The sequence below is a fragment of the Rhinatrema bivittatum genome, chromosome 12 (assembly GCF_901001135.1).
Source record: "Rhinatrema bivittatum chromosome 12, aRhiBiv1.1, whole genome shotgun sequence".
Lineage (NCBI taxonomy): Eukaryota > Metazoa > Chordata > Amphibia > Gymnophiona > Rhinatrematidae > Rhinatrema > Rhinatrema bivittatum.
The window spans coordinates 65,903,249-65,921,516 of record NC_042626.1 but is presented as its reverse complement, the minus strand read 5'-3'; the positions used below and the strand labels follow the sequence as shown (position 1 = coordinate 65,921,516).

Below are 18,268 nucleotides of genomic sequence, written 5' to 3'. Positions count from 1 at the left end.
CTAGATGTAGTGTGCTTGGATTTGAGTAGGGCCTTTGACACAGTTCTGCAGAGATGACTTATAAATAAAACGAGTGCCCTTGGTATGGGCCCCAGAGTGAGTAGTGAGTGGGTTAGAAACTTTTTGAGAGGGAGGTAAAAAGAGTAGTGATAAATGAGGCTCACTATTTATTTCACTCTAGTGGAGTGCCTCAGGGATTGGGCCTTGGACTGTTTCTTTTCAACATTTTCATAACTTTTTATTACATCAAACAATTTGTTTGATGTAATTTTCTGTTCCTTGTTCCGTGTAAACCGAAGTGGTATGCACTAGTGCATGAACTCCGGTATATAAAAGCCTTTAAATAAATAAATAAATAAATAAATAACTGACATTGCATAAAGATAGTTGAGAAAGGTTTGTCCTTTTTCCAATGATACCAAAATCTGGTAGATAGCCAGGAACGTATAGAAACCATGAGAGAAGATTTAGCAAAGCTTGAGGAATTGTCTAGAGTCTGTCAGTTAGGCTTTTCCAGCCCAAATGCATTACATCTTAAGGGAGCGGTGTAGTATAGAGGGTGAAATTCCTGTAAGTACGAAGGATGAGCGGGATATGGGGGTGATCATATCTGATGATCTTAAAGTGACCAAGCAGCTGGCTAAAGTGAAGGCAAAAGCCAGAAAGATGCTTGGCTGTAGAAAAAGGGAGGTGATATTTGCCCCTGTGAGACCTCATTTGGAATACCGTGTACAATTCTGGAGACCGCACCTTCAAAAGGATAGAAACAGGATGGCGTTGGTCCAGAAAGTGGCTATAAAATGGTCAGTGGTCTTCGTTCTAAAACAAATGGAGAGAGACGTAAAGATCTAAACATGTACATCCTAGAGGAAAGGCGAGATAGAGGAGATCTAATAGAGACATTCAAATATCCCAGAGGTTTCCATGCACAGGAGGTGAGCTCTTAATGGAAAACAGGCACTAGAATGAGGAGTCATGGAATTAGGATGAGAGGGAAAAAGCTCGGGAGTTATCTTTCTTTAAAGAGAGAGTGGAGGTAGTGGAGACAAAGACAGTAACTGAATTCAAGAAAGCATGGGACACGCACAGGGAATCTGTGAGGGAGTGGTAGGGATTATGGAGCTCAGTAGTTGGTGTGGACTGGCTGTATGGTCATTTTCTGCCATCATGTTTCTGTTTGTATGGAGCAGGATATCAGCATAAGTTTGTTTTGAGAATCTTTCCTTAATGGGCAGGATATGCAAGGAATTGTTCAAGCTACAAGCAGGGCACAACTTGTGCGTGACAGCTTGCATATTTTTTAAAATACAAAAGTATAAGTTGTATTCCCACCACAGCTCTTGTCCTCTGGAACATCTACTCCCAGTCTGCATAAAAGTATATGCAAAACTAGATTGCATGTTTACTTATACACACACTATGTTCTGGGCTATTTGCAGGGAGCCATTTATACACGTAAATCTTTTTGAAAATCAGGCCCAAAGTGTGCCTTTTCAAAGCATTTAACAAAGGGGAAACCCCTGTGCAAAATTGGCTTCTGAAAGTGACCATGAGGCAGGTACAGGGGATATTCCTGGGTCACAGTGTGTGTACAGATGGAGAAATTACTACTTACCTGATAATTTCCTTTCCTTTAGTGAAGGGCAGGTCAATCCCAATGAGTGGGTTATGCACCTCTGCCAGCAGATGGAGACAGAGCAAAAGCTGATGTCACGGCTATATGGTCCCGCCCTGACTTCAGCCCGCCAGTATTCTCTGGAAAAGCTAAACTATGGTCAAACCTGATTAAACTTGAACATTATTAGCAACAGGCAACCATTCGTGTTTCTCAAAAAACAGAACACTGAGCTCAGTCAAAAGAAAGAACATATCTAGCAAACTAAGAGCTAGAGAAGCCACTTATCAGTTATCAACGAAGAGCAGGAATCATACTCTGCATCGCTTGCCCTAAAAAGGCTAATCACAAAATCCAAATCCGGCAGCCAAGGGCGGGTCTGGGATTGAACTACCCTTGACTAAAGGAAAGGAAATTATTAGGTAAGTAGTAATTTTTCCTTCCTAAGTGTTCAGATAAGTCAATCCCAACAAGTGTGATGTACAAAAGCTAATCTCAAAAAGAGTGAGAGGCTGCCAGCTGCCCAGTCAAAACTGCCCACGCAAAAGCAGCACCCTCCCTAGCCCTAACAACCAAGCGGTACTGCTTGGAGAAGGTGTGCAAAGTTGACCATGTCACCTCTTGACAAATTTCAGCAGGTGACAACAAAAAAAGCTCCACCCACGATACCGCCTAAACCCTCATGGAATGCAGTCTAATCTGCTTCAGTAAGGCAACCTCAGCAGCCACATAAGCTGCTGTAATGACCTCCTTAACCCAGCGGGCAATCATTGTCCATGTCGTTGATGTTCCCTGCTTACCTCTATCATGGAGCACAAACAGGCAATCAGACTTCTAAAGAGTCTTAGTCATCTCCAAATAGCGCAGTAAATGATGGTTGACGTCCAAGGAGCGCAAAAGACGGTACTCTGTCCCTGTCCAAGGCAGGCAGAGAAATGGACTGATTCAAATGGAAGTCTGAAATTTCTTTGGGCAAAAAGGAAGGCACAGTCTGAAGCTGAACCTCACCTGGAGTCACATAGAGAAAAGGCTCACGGCAGGAAAAAGCCTGCAGCTCAGAGACCCAACGAGCTGAACAAATTGCTACTAGAAAAACTGTCTTCAAAGTTCAAGAAAAGAGTATGCAGCGATCAAAAAGTCAGACCTGCCAAGAACTCAAAGACCAAGTTAAGATCCCCCAAAGGCACCGGAAGCCGCAATGGGGGATGAAGATGTTTAACTTCCCGCAAGAAACGGGACATGTCCGGATGGGATGATAAAGGCCCTCCATTGACTCTTCCCCTGTAACAAGCCAGTGCTGCAGATTGAACCTTCAGAGTATTAAGGGCCAAACTTTTAAGCAAGCTGTCCTGTAAAAATTCTAAAATCAAAGGGATATCCACCTTGAGCGGTTGAGTACCTTGCTTAGAACACCAAGCCTCAAAAACCCTCCAAACTCTAATGTAAGCTAGAGAAGTAGAAAATTTACAAGCCCGAAGAGTGGAAATTACAGAAGACAAAAAAACCACACTTCAACAGCCGAGCCTTTTTAATGGCTAAACCGTAAAAAAGAACCGACCCATATTCTCTATAGAATGAGTTCCTGACGTGACAGATCCGTCCAAAATGGTAGCCTGAGGGGACTGCCCACCAGAAGTCTCTGGAGATCGGCATATCACAGCCTCTGAGCCCAATCTGGAGCCACTAAAAGGACGGTGTTGGTTTGATTTGCAATTGTCTGTACCAATCTGCCTATCAAAGGCCAAGGCAGGAACTTATACAACACCATGTGGCTAATCCTGAACGAGAGCATCTATGCCCATCGCTTTTGGATCCTGCCTACAACTGAAGAAGCATGGAACTTTCATGTTGTTGAAGTCTACCAACAGGTCTAGATCCAGTAGACCCCAGCGGTCCACCGGGAGTTGAAAGGCCTCATCCGTCAGCTCCCATTCTCCTGGGTCCAAGCTTCTCCTACTGAGGAAACAGCTCTGATATTGTCCTTTCCAGCAATGTGAGAGGCAGATATGCTTAGGTGATGCTGCGCCGCCCATACCATGAGAGCATCTATCTCCCGTGACACCTGTCAACTCTTGGTTCCACCCTGATGATTAATGTAAGCCACCACTGTCGCATTGTTGGACATTATCTGGACCACCCGAGGCTCTAGCTGCTCAGTGAACCGCAGGCACACCAATTGAACCGCTTGTGCCTTCAGTCTGTTGATGTTCCACTGCCACTTCACTGTATTCTAGCGCCCTTGTACCACCAACTTCTGACAGTGAACCACCAGTCCCAGAGGCTCACATCTGTCGTGAGTACCAACCAATCCCACACCATCATGGAAATTCCCTTCCTGAGATGGTCTACGTGTAACCACCAGTCCAACTGGGATTTCACTTCTAACGGAAAGGGCAGCCTCACCGCATAGTTCTGCGAACTCCGGGAGAGCAAGACATGCTGAAGACTGTGCATATGTGCCATCGCTAGGGAACCATTTCTAATGTGGCAGCCATCAACCCCAGGACCTGTAGATAAGAGATATGTGGAAGGGACAGGAGCTTTGGGAAGAACCTCCCTTATAAGGCCGAAAATGCCAGTAGTCTTGAGAGCGGCCTCTCACCTGAAAAGTCCAAGAAACTGGCTGCTTATCCTCCAGCAAACGCAAGACCTAGGTCTCTCCCCATTTACTTGGCATTTTTTCTAATTCACTGCCAAACAAGAGCGACCCTTTGAAAGGCAGCTTAGTCAGATTGGACTTTGAAATACTATTTGCGGACCAGCCACAGCTGCTGCCTGGCCACAATAACTGAAGCAGCTATGCATACAAAATCACAGCCTGCAACAGTCAAGGCAGCCACCCCTGGTTCTACCATAGGCCCTAGATCAGACCCAGTTCCACCAGACTCTTGACAAAGCCGCAAGGCAGTCCGAGCTACCAAGGTGCAACAAGAAGCAATTTGCAAGTTCATTGTCACTGCCTCAAGGCTTGCTTCAGGATAGCCTTAATCCTATCTGAGCATCCTTCAAAGCCACACCTCCCTCTACTGGGATGAAGGTACATTTTGTGACAGAAGACACCTAGGCATCCACTTTAGGGAAACACAACTGCTGTCTGGCTTATGGCTCCAAGGAGTATAGATCCACTAAGATAACATCTTCCTTTAAAGGATGCTTCTGGCGCAATAAAAGGGGCACTTAGTGAAGATAAGGCCATTGCGGAAAGATTAAATGATTTCTTTGCTTCGGTGTTTACTAAAGAGTTTGTTGGGGAGATACCCATTCTGGAGAAGGTTTTCATGGGTAATGATTGAGATGGACTGAACCAAATCTCGGTGAACCTAGAAGATGTAGTAGGCCTGATTGATAAACTGAAGAGTAGTAAATCACCTGGACCAGACGGTATACACCCCAGGGTTCTGAAGGAACTAAAAAATGAAATTTCAGACCTAGTAGTAAAAATTTGTAACCTATCATTAAAATCATCCATTGTACCTGAAGACTGGAGGGATAGCTATTGTAACCCCAATATTTAAAAAGGGCTCCAGGGGAGATCCAGGAAACTACAGACCGGTTAGCCTGACTTCAGTGCCAGGAAAATAGTGGAGAGTGTTCTAATCATCAAAATCACAGAACATATAGAAAGACATGGTTTAATGGAACAAAGTCAGCATAGCTTTACCCAAGGCAAGTCTTGCCTCACAAATCTGCTTCACTTTTTTGAAGGAGTTAATAAACGTGGATAAAGGTGAACCGGTAGATGTAGTGTACTTGGATTTTCAGAAGGCGTTTGACAAAGTTCCTCATGAGAGGCTTCTAGGAAAAGTAAAAAGTCATGGTATAGGTGGTGATGTCCTTTTGTGGATTACAAACTGGCTAAAAGACAGGAATCAGAGAGTAGGATTAAATGGACAATTTTCTCAGTGGAAGGGAGTGGGCAGTGGAGTGCCTCAGGGATCTGTATTGGGACCCTTACTTTTCAATATATTTATAAATGATCTGGAAAGAAATACGACGAGTGAGGTTCTCAAATTTGCAGAGAATACAAAATTGTTCAGAGTAGTTAAATCACAAGCAGATTGTGATAAATTGCAGGAAGACCTTGTGAGACTGGAAAATTGGGCATCAAAATGGCAGATGAAATTTAATGTGGATAAGTGCAAGGTGATGCATATAGGGAAAAATAACCCATGCTATAGTTACACAATGTTAGGTTTCATATTAGATGCTACCACCCAAGAAAGAGATCTAGGCGTCATAGTGGATAACACATTGAAATCGTCGGTTCAGTTTGCTGCAGCAGTCAAGAAAGCAAACAGAATGTTGGGAATTATTAGGAAGGGAATGGTGAATAAAACGGAAAATGTCATAATGCCTCTCTATCGCTCCATGGTGAGACCACACCTTGAATACTGTGTACAATTCTGGTTGCCGCATCTCAAAAAAGATATAATTGTGATGGAGAAGGTACAGAGAAGGGCGACCAAAATGATAAAGGGAATGGAACAGCTCCCCTATGAGGAAAGACTAAAGAGGTTAGGACTTTTCAGCTTGGAGAAGAGACGGCTGAGGGGGGATATGATAGAGGTGTTTAAAATCATGAGAGGTCTAGAACGGGTAGATGTGAATAGGTTATTAAGTCTTTCAGATAATAAAAAGACATGAAGTTAGCATGTGGCACATTTAAAACTAATCAGAGAAAGTTCTTTTTCACTCAACGCACAATTAAACTCTGGAATTTGTTGCCAGTGGATGTGGTTAGTGCAGTTAGTGTAGCTGTGTTTAAAAAAGGATTGGATAAGTTCTTGGAGGAGAGGTCCATTACCTGCTGTTAATTGAGTTGACTTAGAAAATAGCCATTGCTATTACTAGCAACGGTAACATGAAATAGACTTAGTTTTTGGGTACTTGCCAGGTTCTTCTGGCCTGGATTGGCCTCTGTTGGAAACAGGATGCTGGGCTTGATGGACCCTTGGTCTGATCCAGTATGGCATGTTTTGGATCGCATCCAAGAGGGGAAAGAAACAAGAAGCATTGCATAAGGTGACTGAAATAGGGTCCTCCTTCTGCATCCCCAGGGAGTCAGGCCCAGCCTCTCCAAGGGTCTTCAGGGTCTGAGATATCAGACCTGGCAACTCATCTCTCTAAAAGTTCTATAAGGCTCCAAATCTGGGGGACTATCCCCTTTCTCACTAGGGGAGCCCCTGTCGTCATCAGTATCATCTTGATCCACCTGCATTCCAGCTCTGTCAGACTGCATTGCACTATGACACTTGACTGTGGAGACAGGTCCAGACACTCTGAGTGCTCCTCCGCCTATCTTAGGAGGAACTTCCGCTTCAGCAGACCAGCCCTGTAAAAATGTCTGCAATGTGTGGAAAACTTCCACCCAGGAAAAGCAGGCCGGGTCCATTTCAGGCCCCATAGACCCGAACTTGATGTCCTGCATGCCAGTGTCCCCCGAGAACCCGACCTGCCGACCAGAGGAGGAGACAGCCCTGCAGTGTCTCCTTTGGCCCCACTCCCCTCAGCCCGAGGAGATGGACCATCGTCTGCAAAATTGGAAGGAGGCAAATCTCCCCGAGCATCCAGGCAGTGCTGACACAGGCTAAAGAAAGCTCCAGCTGAGTGGTTCTAATGTGGCAGGCAGCACATATAGATGGGTGCTTAGGTTTCTTCACCGCGGGCGCCATGCTATAAGTGCACAGACCAACGAAGGCTCACCCCTAATATGTATGCACAAAAAATGTGCACACAAGCCCGTTTAGGCTGCTCGTCTAACTGGACAACTGAACTGAACACCAGGACTGATGCCTAAACTGGGCACACAAGATGTGCGTGCAGAAGGAAGAATGCCCAATTGCATGTACAAACGAGAATGGGCGCGCACCCAGATGTGCAAGCTCGCACCGACGATCTGAAGCAAAAAAGGGTGCAAAAGTACCCCGCGGCCTACCAGGCGCCCAAAATGGGAGAAGCCTGGAAGTGGGGCCTAGCCAAATGGCTGCTCAACCCGCCATGCCTGCACTCTCCTCACCTCAAAGAACTCCCCAGAGATGCGAGCCGGGACAGCCAAATACCAAGGAAACAGACCCTTCTTCTTCTGTCTTCCTGTCGCTGACTTTTTTTTTTTTTTCAAAGTAAAAAACTTTTACCTGAGCTCAGCCCTCCCTGGCTGAGAGCAGGCACAGGTCCTGGCTGCAGGGGGAGAGAGCTAAAGCCTTCACTGCCGAGCCTCTCTCAGCCTGCAAACGCTAATTGGAATTTAGGTCCTCGCCAGTCATGGCTACCGGACTGAGGCACTCTACTGAGGAAGGGTCCGCACGGCATCACCTCAGGAGGCAAGCAGTGCTCCATAGACATCTCTCCAACTTCTTTGTTCTTCTTCTTTTCTTTTTTTTTATTCACAGACAATCCCCAAAGGGAAATGCATGTCTACCATCTGCTGGAGACGGAGAATACTGGCAGGGCGGGACTATATAGCCATGACGACAGCTTTGCTCCATCTCTATCTGCTGGCAGAGGTGCATAATCCACTCATTGGGATTTACCTACCCATACACTTACGAATGGATTTTAAAATCTCTACACATACAGAAAAAGACATACAGCGGATGCAAAGTCTGTGGGCCCTTCGGTAGTCACAGATTTTATGCGTCGAATCTTCAGAGGGAAATCCCCCTGGTTACCCACCAACTTTGCACCTGTGCAGGCAAGTTTGAAAGCTGTCATGTGTATGCAGTTACCTTTGAAGCTGACAAACCCTGAGATTTAAATCTCCTGTCTCTCTTGCTGGCAACATTTTATTCAGCTTTGTCACTAATGGATAAAATTTAGCCAGATTAAAAAGAAAAAGGGCAGGGCAGGAGTCATTTCGGGGCTAGTGCCGATATTTAGCAATAGCCAGATGAACTTAACCCAGTAAGTCTGGTCAGGGACGACTGTCCTAAATATAGTCAGATAACTTTATCTGGGTAAAGTTATTCGGAATGTATTTGACGGCAGACTTACCCGGCTAAGTTCTGATGAATATCTGGATAAAATTAAGCAGGTAGCTTTACCACTGTGTGTATAATAATTGGAAAGTGGTGCTGCACTGCTGCTCGTAACTCTGTCTTCTGAACTCAGAATTTACAGGTAAAATGCACCAAGAGGAGAAAGGTGGGGGGTGCTTGCTTTGATCTTTCCCATCCTCCGGTATCCCTGAATTAAATAGAACCACACCTCTAGCTTTTTGTTTTGTTTTTTTTGTGTGTATCTGCAGCACATGAACAGCAGAAGACACAAAGATAGGCTTGCTGGGAAGCCACCGAAGCCCAAATACAGCCTCTGCCCCAAGCTGCCGAAGACAGCAGGCTTTGCAGTGAGTAATCCGAAAGCCCTGGGAACGCGCGACGTGCGCGTGTGTGTGTGTGTGTGTGTGTGAGGGAGATGGGGGGGCGGGGCTCGAGGCCAACCTCTGTCAGAGAACCCAGAATCCCGGGGCAAAATACAACAGAGCCACACCGGATTCAGTTTTATTCTGCAGGGTGGGAGCTCGGCAGAGTCTCCACAGAGATATTTAGCACTAAAATGTGTCTAACAGCATCCAATTGGAGAGCCTGCAGAAACACCACGTGACTGAAGAACTGTAGGAGGCGGCTGTGTTTGGCATCATGCAGGCACCTCGAAGGGCCTTGGAAGTAAAGCTGACAGATTGAACCCGTACTTGGCACGCCCTGGCTTAGGAGCGAAGTTCATTCCTGTGCCCAAAACAAACCAATCTGGAGACTCTGCCCCGAAAGGGGAGAAACTATTTAAATTACCCGATTTCAGGACAGGAGAGGAGGAGCTGCAATAGGAAGCTCTGGGCTCCAGGTCCTCTTCCTGCCCAAGATTTGGGCATTGACCAACAGAGTAATCCAGCAGAGCCCTGGCACTGCCTGCAAAATTGCTGTGCTCTAGGCAGTGGCCTAGTCTGCTTACTGGCAGAACTAACTCTGCATCCAAAGCCTGTTGGCTACAAAAGAAAACAAGATTTTCAGACTCGTGATGACTGCTGGCCACAAAAAAAAGCAAAAGATTAGAAACAAAAAGAAAACTGGGATGGTAACTTTTAAATAGGCGCGTGGACGCACATGTGCGCGTATTCTTCAGCCTGCACCCAGGGATGCGACCATTTTACAACGTACCCGCGATTTTATAAAATAGCCTGAGCACATGCAGGCTTAAGTGGACCCTTACTCGTGCACACAAATGTGGCTTCTACTGCATGAGTGGGGGGATTTTAATAGATGCACGCTGACACCATTACCTTTTTCCCAGTTCGCCCAGGTAAGGGATAGGACTTCCAAACCCTAGTTTAAAAGCCTCCCTTCCCTGTTAGCTCCAACCCTTAAAAAACCCCGCGATATAATCTCTTTATTTTATTATTTACACGTCCTCCATAGCGGAAGTTGTGTGGCAAGGGACCCCGGCTTGTGCCCACTAATTGGAAGCTGAAAGCTAGGAACCACACCCCCACGCCTTTGTTGTAACTTTTCATTTGTGCGTGCAGAGGGAGATAACGCGCGTACTCAGGCAGCTCTTAAAATCCGCTTGGTGCGTGCCGGCCCAACATATTCGCGTATCTCCTGGTTTTGGCACATGTCAGACTTTTAAAATTCACCTTTATGTAGGGGGGAGGGGGAGAAAGCAATGCATAATCCATTCAAGATCCTATTATCGATTAACTCTTAAATTCCCCTGATAAAGTTACAGTGATGGGAAATCTTCTCTCGTGTCTCCAGGGGTTACAACTCTTTCACTGCAGTAAACATTGCCTTGATGCGTTCCGTTAGCTGGGTAGATCAAGTCACGTTCAATGCCATCCTGTCACAATACTCTCCACTCCCTAGATTAATTTTTTAATTTTCTCGGTTCTTTTCCCTACAGTGTGCTTTGATTAAGAATTTAGGACTTGCCAAACTGGGTCAGACCAGAGGTCCATCAAGCCCAGTCACAAGTACCTTACAGGATCCCAATGGCTAGTTCCCTGCACGTACCCGGAGCAGCCCAGACTCCTGCGGAGACAGAAATTTTTGTGGACTCTGTCGTATACCCCTGAGGTGCCACCTAGAGTCTGTCAGTATTTTTCTGTCTCCAGCAGACGGAAGAGGTGCTTTCCTTGAATCTGGTGGTTTCTGTCAGGATTTAGGGGTTAGGATTTTGGTTTGCTAATCTAATAGTCCTTATTGTAAGAAAAAGGTCTGGTTTTGGTCTTCAGGCTAGGTTCCCCCTTTTCCAGCCTCCCAGGGGGGTGTCAGGTCCTGGTGGGGCCATCCCCCTGGTAATAGAGGCTTTAAAGCAGAGGGTTGAGGACCCTGTAACTGCCCACTGAGGGTGATCCCGGGGGGTTTGGGCTCTCACCTTCAGTCAGACCTTTCACAGGTTTAAAAAAAAAAAAAAGGGGTACTGTGTCTTTAAATTCTCCTGCCCTGCCGGACTAGCCTTCTCTCTGCGGGTGTGTAGCGGCCAATCGGCTTCAGACCGTGGACAGTTCCCGTTCAATCGTTTAGTTGTTTTGTTTTCGCCGCTCTTCTCTCCCGACGGTCTAAATTTAGGCCGCTGCTCATGCCGCGTGGTGCGGTCTATGCCGCGTGCGGCAGCTCGCTCGTGCGACTCTGCCATGCCGGCATTTGCACGGGGTGTTTGTCGGGGGGAGAGGGGTCCTCGGGGGTCCCTGCACCGGCAAAATCATGTCGGGGGCTGGGGTCCCGGTTTTGTCACGGCAGGCCCCGGATCCGTTCCTGCTCAGCGTGGGAATGGAGGCCATTTTGAGGACTTTTAGAGAGCAGGAGAGAACTGCTATGGGGGAAGGGCTTCCCCTCCCCATTGTCTCCGCGGCCTAGTGCGCCTTGGGGGGCCGGCTTGGATGGGGCAGCGGAGGATTCTGAAGGGGACGACAAGGGCAACGACTCCAAGGGGTCTTCTTTGTCGTTCACCTCTGATTTTGTGCTTTTAATGCACAAGGCTTTCAAGGCTCGCAAGTCTGTTAAGTCTCAGGGGCCCAAGGCGGCTCGCAAGGCAACCGCATCAGCAGGGCCCCGGGATGGGTCCTCTTCGGCCTGAAAGCGGGTTCAGGCACCGAAGGCCAGCGGAGCACCTAAGGAGAAGCGTCCGCTTCGGTCTGTGGTCTGTCCGGGGGACAGCAACTCTTCGGATCAGTCAGATGAGACTCCTGATCAGGGTCTGGAGGGGGATCCGGATACCCAGCCCCAACCGACCAAGCACATGGGCTTGCCTCCGGTGGAAGATTTTCGAGGTATCAGCTCTCGGTTTCCAGGCCGCCATATGCATCAGTTTTGCGCACTGGGCCAGACTCTGCTGGGTCCAGGATTTGCAGGTATCCGTGGCCCTTTCAGATGCCCAGGCACAGCAGGCCGGACGGTTGGAGGCCACGGTGGCTTACAGTGCGGCGAGCTTTATGATCTTTTGCGGACCTCTGGGAGGACGATGGTCTCAGCACGCCGACTCCTATGGTTGCGGAATTGGTCAGCGGATGTTTCCTCCAAAGCGCATTTGAGTTCTCTACCCTTCAAGGGGAGACTGCTGTTCGGGCAGCAGTTGGAGGATATGATAAAGTCGCTGGTGGAGAACAAGGTCCACAAGCTGCCAGAGGACAGGCCAAGGACAAGAGGCTCTTTTCCTCAGCGGGTGAAGTTTTGGGGAGATCAACGTTTTCGCTCCTCCTGGTCCACCGGTTCGTCTTTTCATCAGGGGCAAAGCTGCCAAAATTCGTGGAACCAGTCCTTTCAGGGCCAGCGGCCCCCCAGTCTCATGGGGGTCCCAAGTCCTCTCAATGAAGTGTGGCCGGTTCACTCCTCAGTTCCAAGAATTGGGGGCAGGCTGTTCTTATTCCTGGAGGAGTGGGCCACTGTAACATCGGATCCTAAGCATAATCGAGCACAGCTACGCTTTAGATTTTGCACATCCGATCCACAACCGCTACAAGGTTTCCCCATGCTCTTACCGTCAAAAGCGGCGAGCGGTACAAGACACCCTGCAGTGCTTACAGGATCTCAGCGCCATCGTTCCAGTTCCTACAGGAGAACTCAGGCGCGGGCATTACTCTGTCTATTTCGTTGTGCCGAAAAAGGAAGGCATGTTTTGCCCCATTCTCAATTTGAAGAAGGCCAATCGGACGCTGAAGGTGCCTCGTTTTTGGATGGAAACTCTGCGCTCGGTGATAGCATCCGTGCACAAGGGAGAGTTTCTAGCGTCATTGGACCTGACGGAAGCTTACTTGCACATACCCATCTGTCCGGATCATCAGAAATACCTATGATTTGCGATCCTCGGACAACATTTCCAATTTTGTGCACTTCCGTTCGGCTTAGCGACGGCGCCCAGAGTTTTCATCAAGATGATGGTGGTAGTAGCAGCGGCTCTATGGCTAGAGGACATACTGGTGCATCCCTACCTGGATGATTGGCTGATTCGCACAAAGTCGTAAGACCTATGTATGGCTGCGGTCCAGAGGGTGCTGCAGAGGTTGACCTCCTTAGGCTGGGTGGTCAATCCCGACAAGAGCCATCTGGTTCCTTCCCAGTCATTGGAGTTTCTGGGGTCTAGGTTCGATACGGTCTTGGGCAAGGTTTTTCTTACAGAAGAGAGGCTATCCAAGTTGATTACCCAGGTGGAGTTTTTCAGGTCCATGCTTTGGCCCAGGGCCTGGGATTACTTACAGGTTCTGGGGTCGATGGCTTCCACGCGTGAGCTGGTCCCGTGGGCTTTTGCACATATGCATCCTCTTCAATCAGCGTTGCTCTCCCGCTGGAGTCCACTTTCCCAGCAGTTTCAACTTCGCTTACCGCTGACGGACTCGGCACATTCCAGTCTACATTGGTGGCTTTGTCCAGACCACTTGCCTTGGGGAGTGGACTTGGGAATTCCCACATGGATCGTGGTCACTACCGACACCAGCCTCGCCGGATGGGAAGCAGTGTGTCTGGGATTGGCGGTGCAAGGGCAGTGGACGAAGATGGAATCCTCCTGGTTGATCAGGGTGGTTCGATTGGCATTACAGGCCCTTCTTCCCTTAGTAGAGGGTCGGTCGGTGAGGATACTGTCCGACAATGCCACAGCGGTAGCTTATATCAATTGTCAGGGAGGAACCAGGAGCTGTCCTGTGACAACGGAAGCACGGCTGTTGATTACCTGGGTGGAACAACATCTTTACAAGATTGTGGCCTCCCACATCGCCGGGGTGGACAATGTGTAGGCCGATTTTTCTCAGTTGGTACCAGTTGGATCCAAGGGAGTGGGAACTCTCCGACGAGGCTTTTCATCTTCTGTGCAAGCGTTGGATCTCATGGCGACGTATCGCAATGTCAAGGCTCCTCGATTCTTCAGTCGGCGACGAGAACCAGGAGCGGAAGGTGTAGATGCTCTGGTCCTGCCCTGGCCAAGGGATGTTCTGTTGTATGTCTTTCCGCCATGGCCGTTGGTCGGAAAAGTGCTGCACCGCATCGAAGTTCATCAGAGCACTGTGATTCTAGTGGCTCCGGAATGGCCACGGAGTCCGTGGTTTGCAGATCTCCTGACTCTAGCAATCAACGGTCCACCGAGGTTTCGTCCATCCCCGACTCTTCTGCGTCAGGGTCCCGATTGTTTCGGCGAGGTAGATCGCTTCTGTCTAGTGGCATGGCTTTTGAAAGGTAGAGGTTGAAAACGAGGGGTTACTCCCCTGCAGTTATTGCCATGCTCTTGCACTCCTGTAAAATCTCTACCTCCAGAGCCTATGTTAGAGTTTGGGGAATGTTTGAATCCTGGTGTTTGGATCGTAACATTCGTCCTTCCAGGGCCTCAATTCCAGAGGTTCTGGAATTTCTACTGGCAGGATTGTCCAAAGGTTTGGCCTTTAATTCCCTGCGAGTTCAAGTGGCGGCATTAGGTTGTTTTCGAGGTAAGGTGCAGGGGGTTGCCCTGGCCTCGCATCCCGATGTGGCTAGGTTTCTGAGAGGGGTTAAACACTTGCGCCCCCTGGTTCAAAATCCCTGCCCTTCCTGGAAACTTAATTTGGTTCTCCGCGCCCTTTGTAAGGCTCCCTTTGAACCCTTGAAACGGGCGACTCTGAAGGAACTCACCTTGAAAATCGTGTTTCCAGTAGCTATTGCATCGGCGAAGCGTGTTTCAGAGCTCCAGGCTTTATCTTGCAGAGAGCCTTTCTTAAGGATTTTGGAAGCAGGTGTTTCATTACGAACGGTTCCCTCTTTTCTCCCGAAGGTAGTCTCTGCTTTTCATTTGAATCAGTCAGCGGTGCTTCCTTCCTTCGCGGTTCTGGATTCTTCTACGCCAGAGGCCAGAGATTTGCGGAAGCTGGATGTAAAGAGGGTGGTGTTGCGTTACCTGGAGGTTACGAACAGTTTTCGTCTTTCGGACCATCTGTTGGTCTTATGAAGTGGACCCAGAAGGGGGTCATAAAGCTTCCAAGGCCACTATCGCCCGGTGGCTGGAGGAGGCTATTGTTTCGGCATACCTTGTACAGGGTCGTCCGATTCCGGTCGGGCTTAAGGCTCATTCAACGCGCTCGCAATCGACTTCGTGGGCTGAATGCCAACAGGTGGCGCCGCAAGAGATTTATAGGGCAGCTATCTGGAAATCTACACATGCTTTTGTGAGACATTATCAACTTGATGTCCGGGCACCACAGCCTGGTTCATTTGGAGCTAGTGTCCTCCGAGCGGAACTCTCACAGTCCCACCCTGGTTAGGGAAGCATGGGTACATCCCAGGAGTCTGGGCTGATTCAGGTATGTACAGGGAAAGGAAAATTGTTTCTTACCTGCTAATTTTCGTTCCTGTGGTATCACGGATCAGCCCAGAGTCCCACCCAGGGAGAGTCCGCTCGGCCGGTGGTTAGCCAATTGTTTGCTATAAGATACATAATGCCCCTCTTTTCAGGGTAAGGATTCTAGGGCATAGTTTTGGTTTTCGTCAGTTACATGTTTTTCATTACCTCTGCTCTTCGGGGAGAGGTTGTTCAGGAAAAGTTGTGATTTTTTTATTATCTTTTTGCTTGGGTACAGTGGAATACTGACAGACTCTAGGTGGCACCTCAGGGGTATACGACAGAGTCCACAAAAACCTCTGTCTCCACTTGCTGGAGGGGAGGTAAAACCCAGGAGTCTGGGCTGATCCGTGGTCCTACAGGAACAAAAATTAGCAGGTAAGAACCAATTTTCCTATAGATTCCAAGCTGCTTATCTATTCATTTTCTTGGTTACCAAGATAATATAAGTGTGTTTTCTATGATCTGATCCTGATCATTTAAAGATGTACCTCATGGATACATTTCTGCTAAGGTTTTGATGCAGGATCTTAGATATCAAGAGGTTTCCTCTTAGGCTGGGGTAACTCAATATTAATCAATATCGGCTCAATAATAGTTATTTGTACAGGCAGTTTTCTTGTATTACTTATTTGTTCCTTCTTGATTTCCCTTTAATCAGTTTTTGTTTGTAATTTGTTAACATCAGTGATATTTTTTACATGCATCACTTTTGATTGCATTTGTGAAAATTTGAATAGATAAAAAAAGAAACCAATGGGAGTCACTGCCTTCCGGTCTCTCAGATTATTCTTTTCGTATTTATTTAGATGGAGTGCACGCCTTGACATTGGTAGCTTAAGGCAAGTTAATTTCAGATTCTGCAGGTCTGTCTCTTTTCCCAGAGGGCTCACAGTCCAAGGGCCTCATTTACTAAGCATTTTTCCCAAAGAGACAGAATGGAAGAAAAGCCTTAGTAAATCAGGCCCGAAGTTTGTGCCCGAGGCAATGGAGGGTGACATGACTTGCCCAAGGACACAAGGTCCAGCAGTGGGATTTGAACCCTGGCTTTCCTGCTTCACAGCCCGCTGCTCTAACCAGTAGGCGACTCCTCCACGGGTCCGGTGCTAGCTTCTTGCTTCACAGTAAAAAAAAAAAAAAAAGTGACTTTCTTAAGAAAATCCTGTTTTACTAGTGGTAGTGAGCATGTTCTCCACATCTCCTGATCTGACACAACCATGACTGGAAGTGGGTTTTTTGCCATCCTTTCCCTAATCTGCTGGAGAGTCTGAGTTGCATCAGTGGAGAGCAACATTTCAGTCCAATCTTCCTCATCTGTAACCAAATCTCCTATCTGTAAATCCCACCCTTAGGAAGGGGGTCACATTTCAAAGACCTGCTGAACACTGACCCATTCATGGCAGGGTTGGAGACAAGATAATCCTGTAGAGCCTGAAAGGAGATCACAATAAAACGGTCCACACTCCAAGGGCTGTGTTTCAAATAAAAACAAAGTTTACTGAATAAAAATCAAAAAGGTTTGGCATGTACAAAATAGAGAATAGTCCAGATTACAAAAATCAAAGCCGGAAACAAGAGTTCTTTAAAATCTAAAACCCCCACACACACAGCCCCAGTGTCAGGAATACTGCAATCTCTTCTTACCCCATAAAGGCCTTGGACTCTTTGCACCTGAAAGAAATGGGACAGCATCCTTCTTGTTTCCCAAAATTACTCACAGAAGGCAGGCTTGACCAGAACAAATCTTCTCCCTATTGCCTGAGAGTTGGGTCCTTTGCTGTTTGCAGAAGAGAAGAGCCCAAGGAAGAGCACAGCCATCGAGCCACCTCTAGCCAGCAACCGCCTTTTTCTCCTGCCAGTGCCTCATGGAGTCACTGTTTATACTCCTTAGCTGATGACCCACCCTTTTGGGGGATGGATCCAGGCCACTCCCTGGGCACCTCCGATTACTGGAATATTCTTAATGATGTGTTCTGGAGAAAACCAAGCACTCTCTACGTATAGGGCCTGTTTTGCCAAAAGTCGACTTTCTGCCATTAAAATGCTGTGTCTCCAACTGCTCTCTCCATAAGTCATGTACTGATTTCTTTACAGCTTCGCTAGCAAGTTTTGCTGTAAAAGCAGACAGTTTCAGGGAGGAAGCATGGGTACTGCAAGCAAGCTGCTTGCTCTAGCTTCACATCATGCAACACTCCTGTTATAGAAATGTACCCAGGGGGATATTTGGGAATTGTCATATGGGCAAACATTTTTTGTTTCATGCTTTTACTTTGCGCGAACGCCTTGGGCTGAACAGGGCTAGCATGTTTCTTCCGCCACATTCGATATCATGAAGATGCCTCAAATTTCATACAATTGATAATTCAGCTCATGCATAGACACAAAGTGAATCGCATATTGCGTCATTCAAAGCAGGAACTGTCTCAAAAACAAGTCAACTAGAGTGATCACATAACTTTTCCAAGATATGTAGGCCCTTATATATGGGATCTGAAGGCCAGCTAGTGGCTTAATACTGGTTGAGACTGGGCATGGTGCAGAGACCTCCTGCCAGGAAGGAGGCCCAGCCATTGTGCCGTGGTGAAACCGAATGGCCAGACTCCTGTTCTGCATTACTATCATCTGGCGGGAGCCACACTCTGTGGCCCCTTGGTTGACTTTTGTTGCAATGGCTAAGCTAAGTGGGAAAAGTAGATTTAATAAATTTGGTGGGGAATGGGGAAGCCGTTAGGATGATTATATATAAAGGTTTATGTGAATTTTTGTAGTAACATGCTGTGCATTAGCACTAGAATGGCATGTAATAAATAAGAAATAAATAGCTCAACAGGGGCTGGTTTTAATTGAATTGGAAAACCTAAAGAG

The 18,268-nt window shown here is 47.5% G+C and overlaps 1 protein-coding gene across 5 annotated transcripts in view; it reads left to right on the top strand.

Annotated features, from left to right (window-relative positions):
• LOC115073630 (transmembrane protein C17orf113-like) overlaps positions 1-18,268 on the top strand; it is a 167,655-nt gene that overhangs the window by 144,600 nt on the left and 4,787 nt on the right. For 4 of the 5 annotated variants that reach the window (XM_029572226.1, XM_029572230.1, XM_029572225.1 and 1 more), the window contains one exon: positions 8,859-8,957. The exons of the other annotated variant lie outside the window; for it this stretch is intronic. In XM_029572226.1, coding sequence (XP_029428086.1) covers positions 8,859-8,957 — 99 coding nt within the window. The remainder of the gene's footprint in view (positions 1-8,858; positions 8,958-18,268) is intronic. 5 annotated transcript variants of the gene reach the window in all.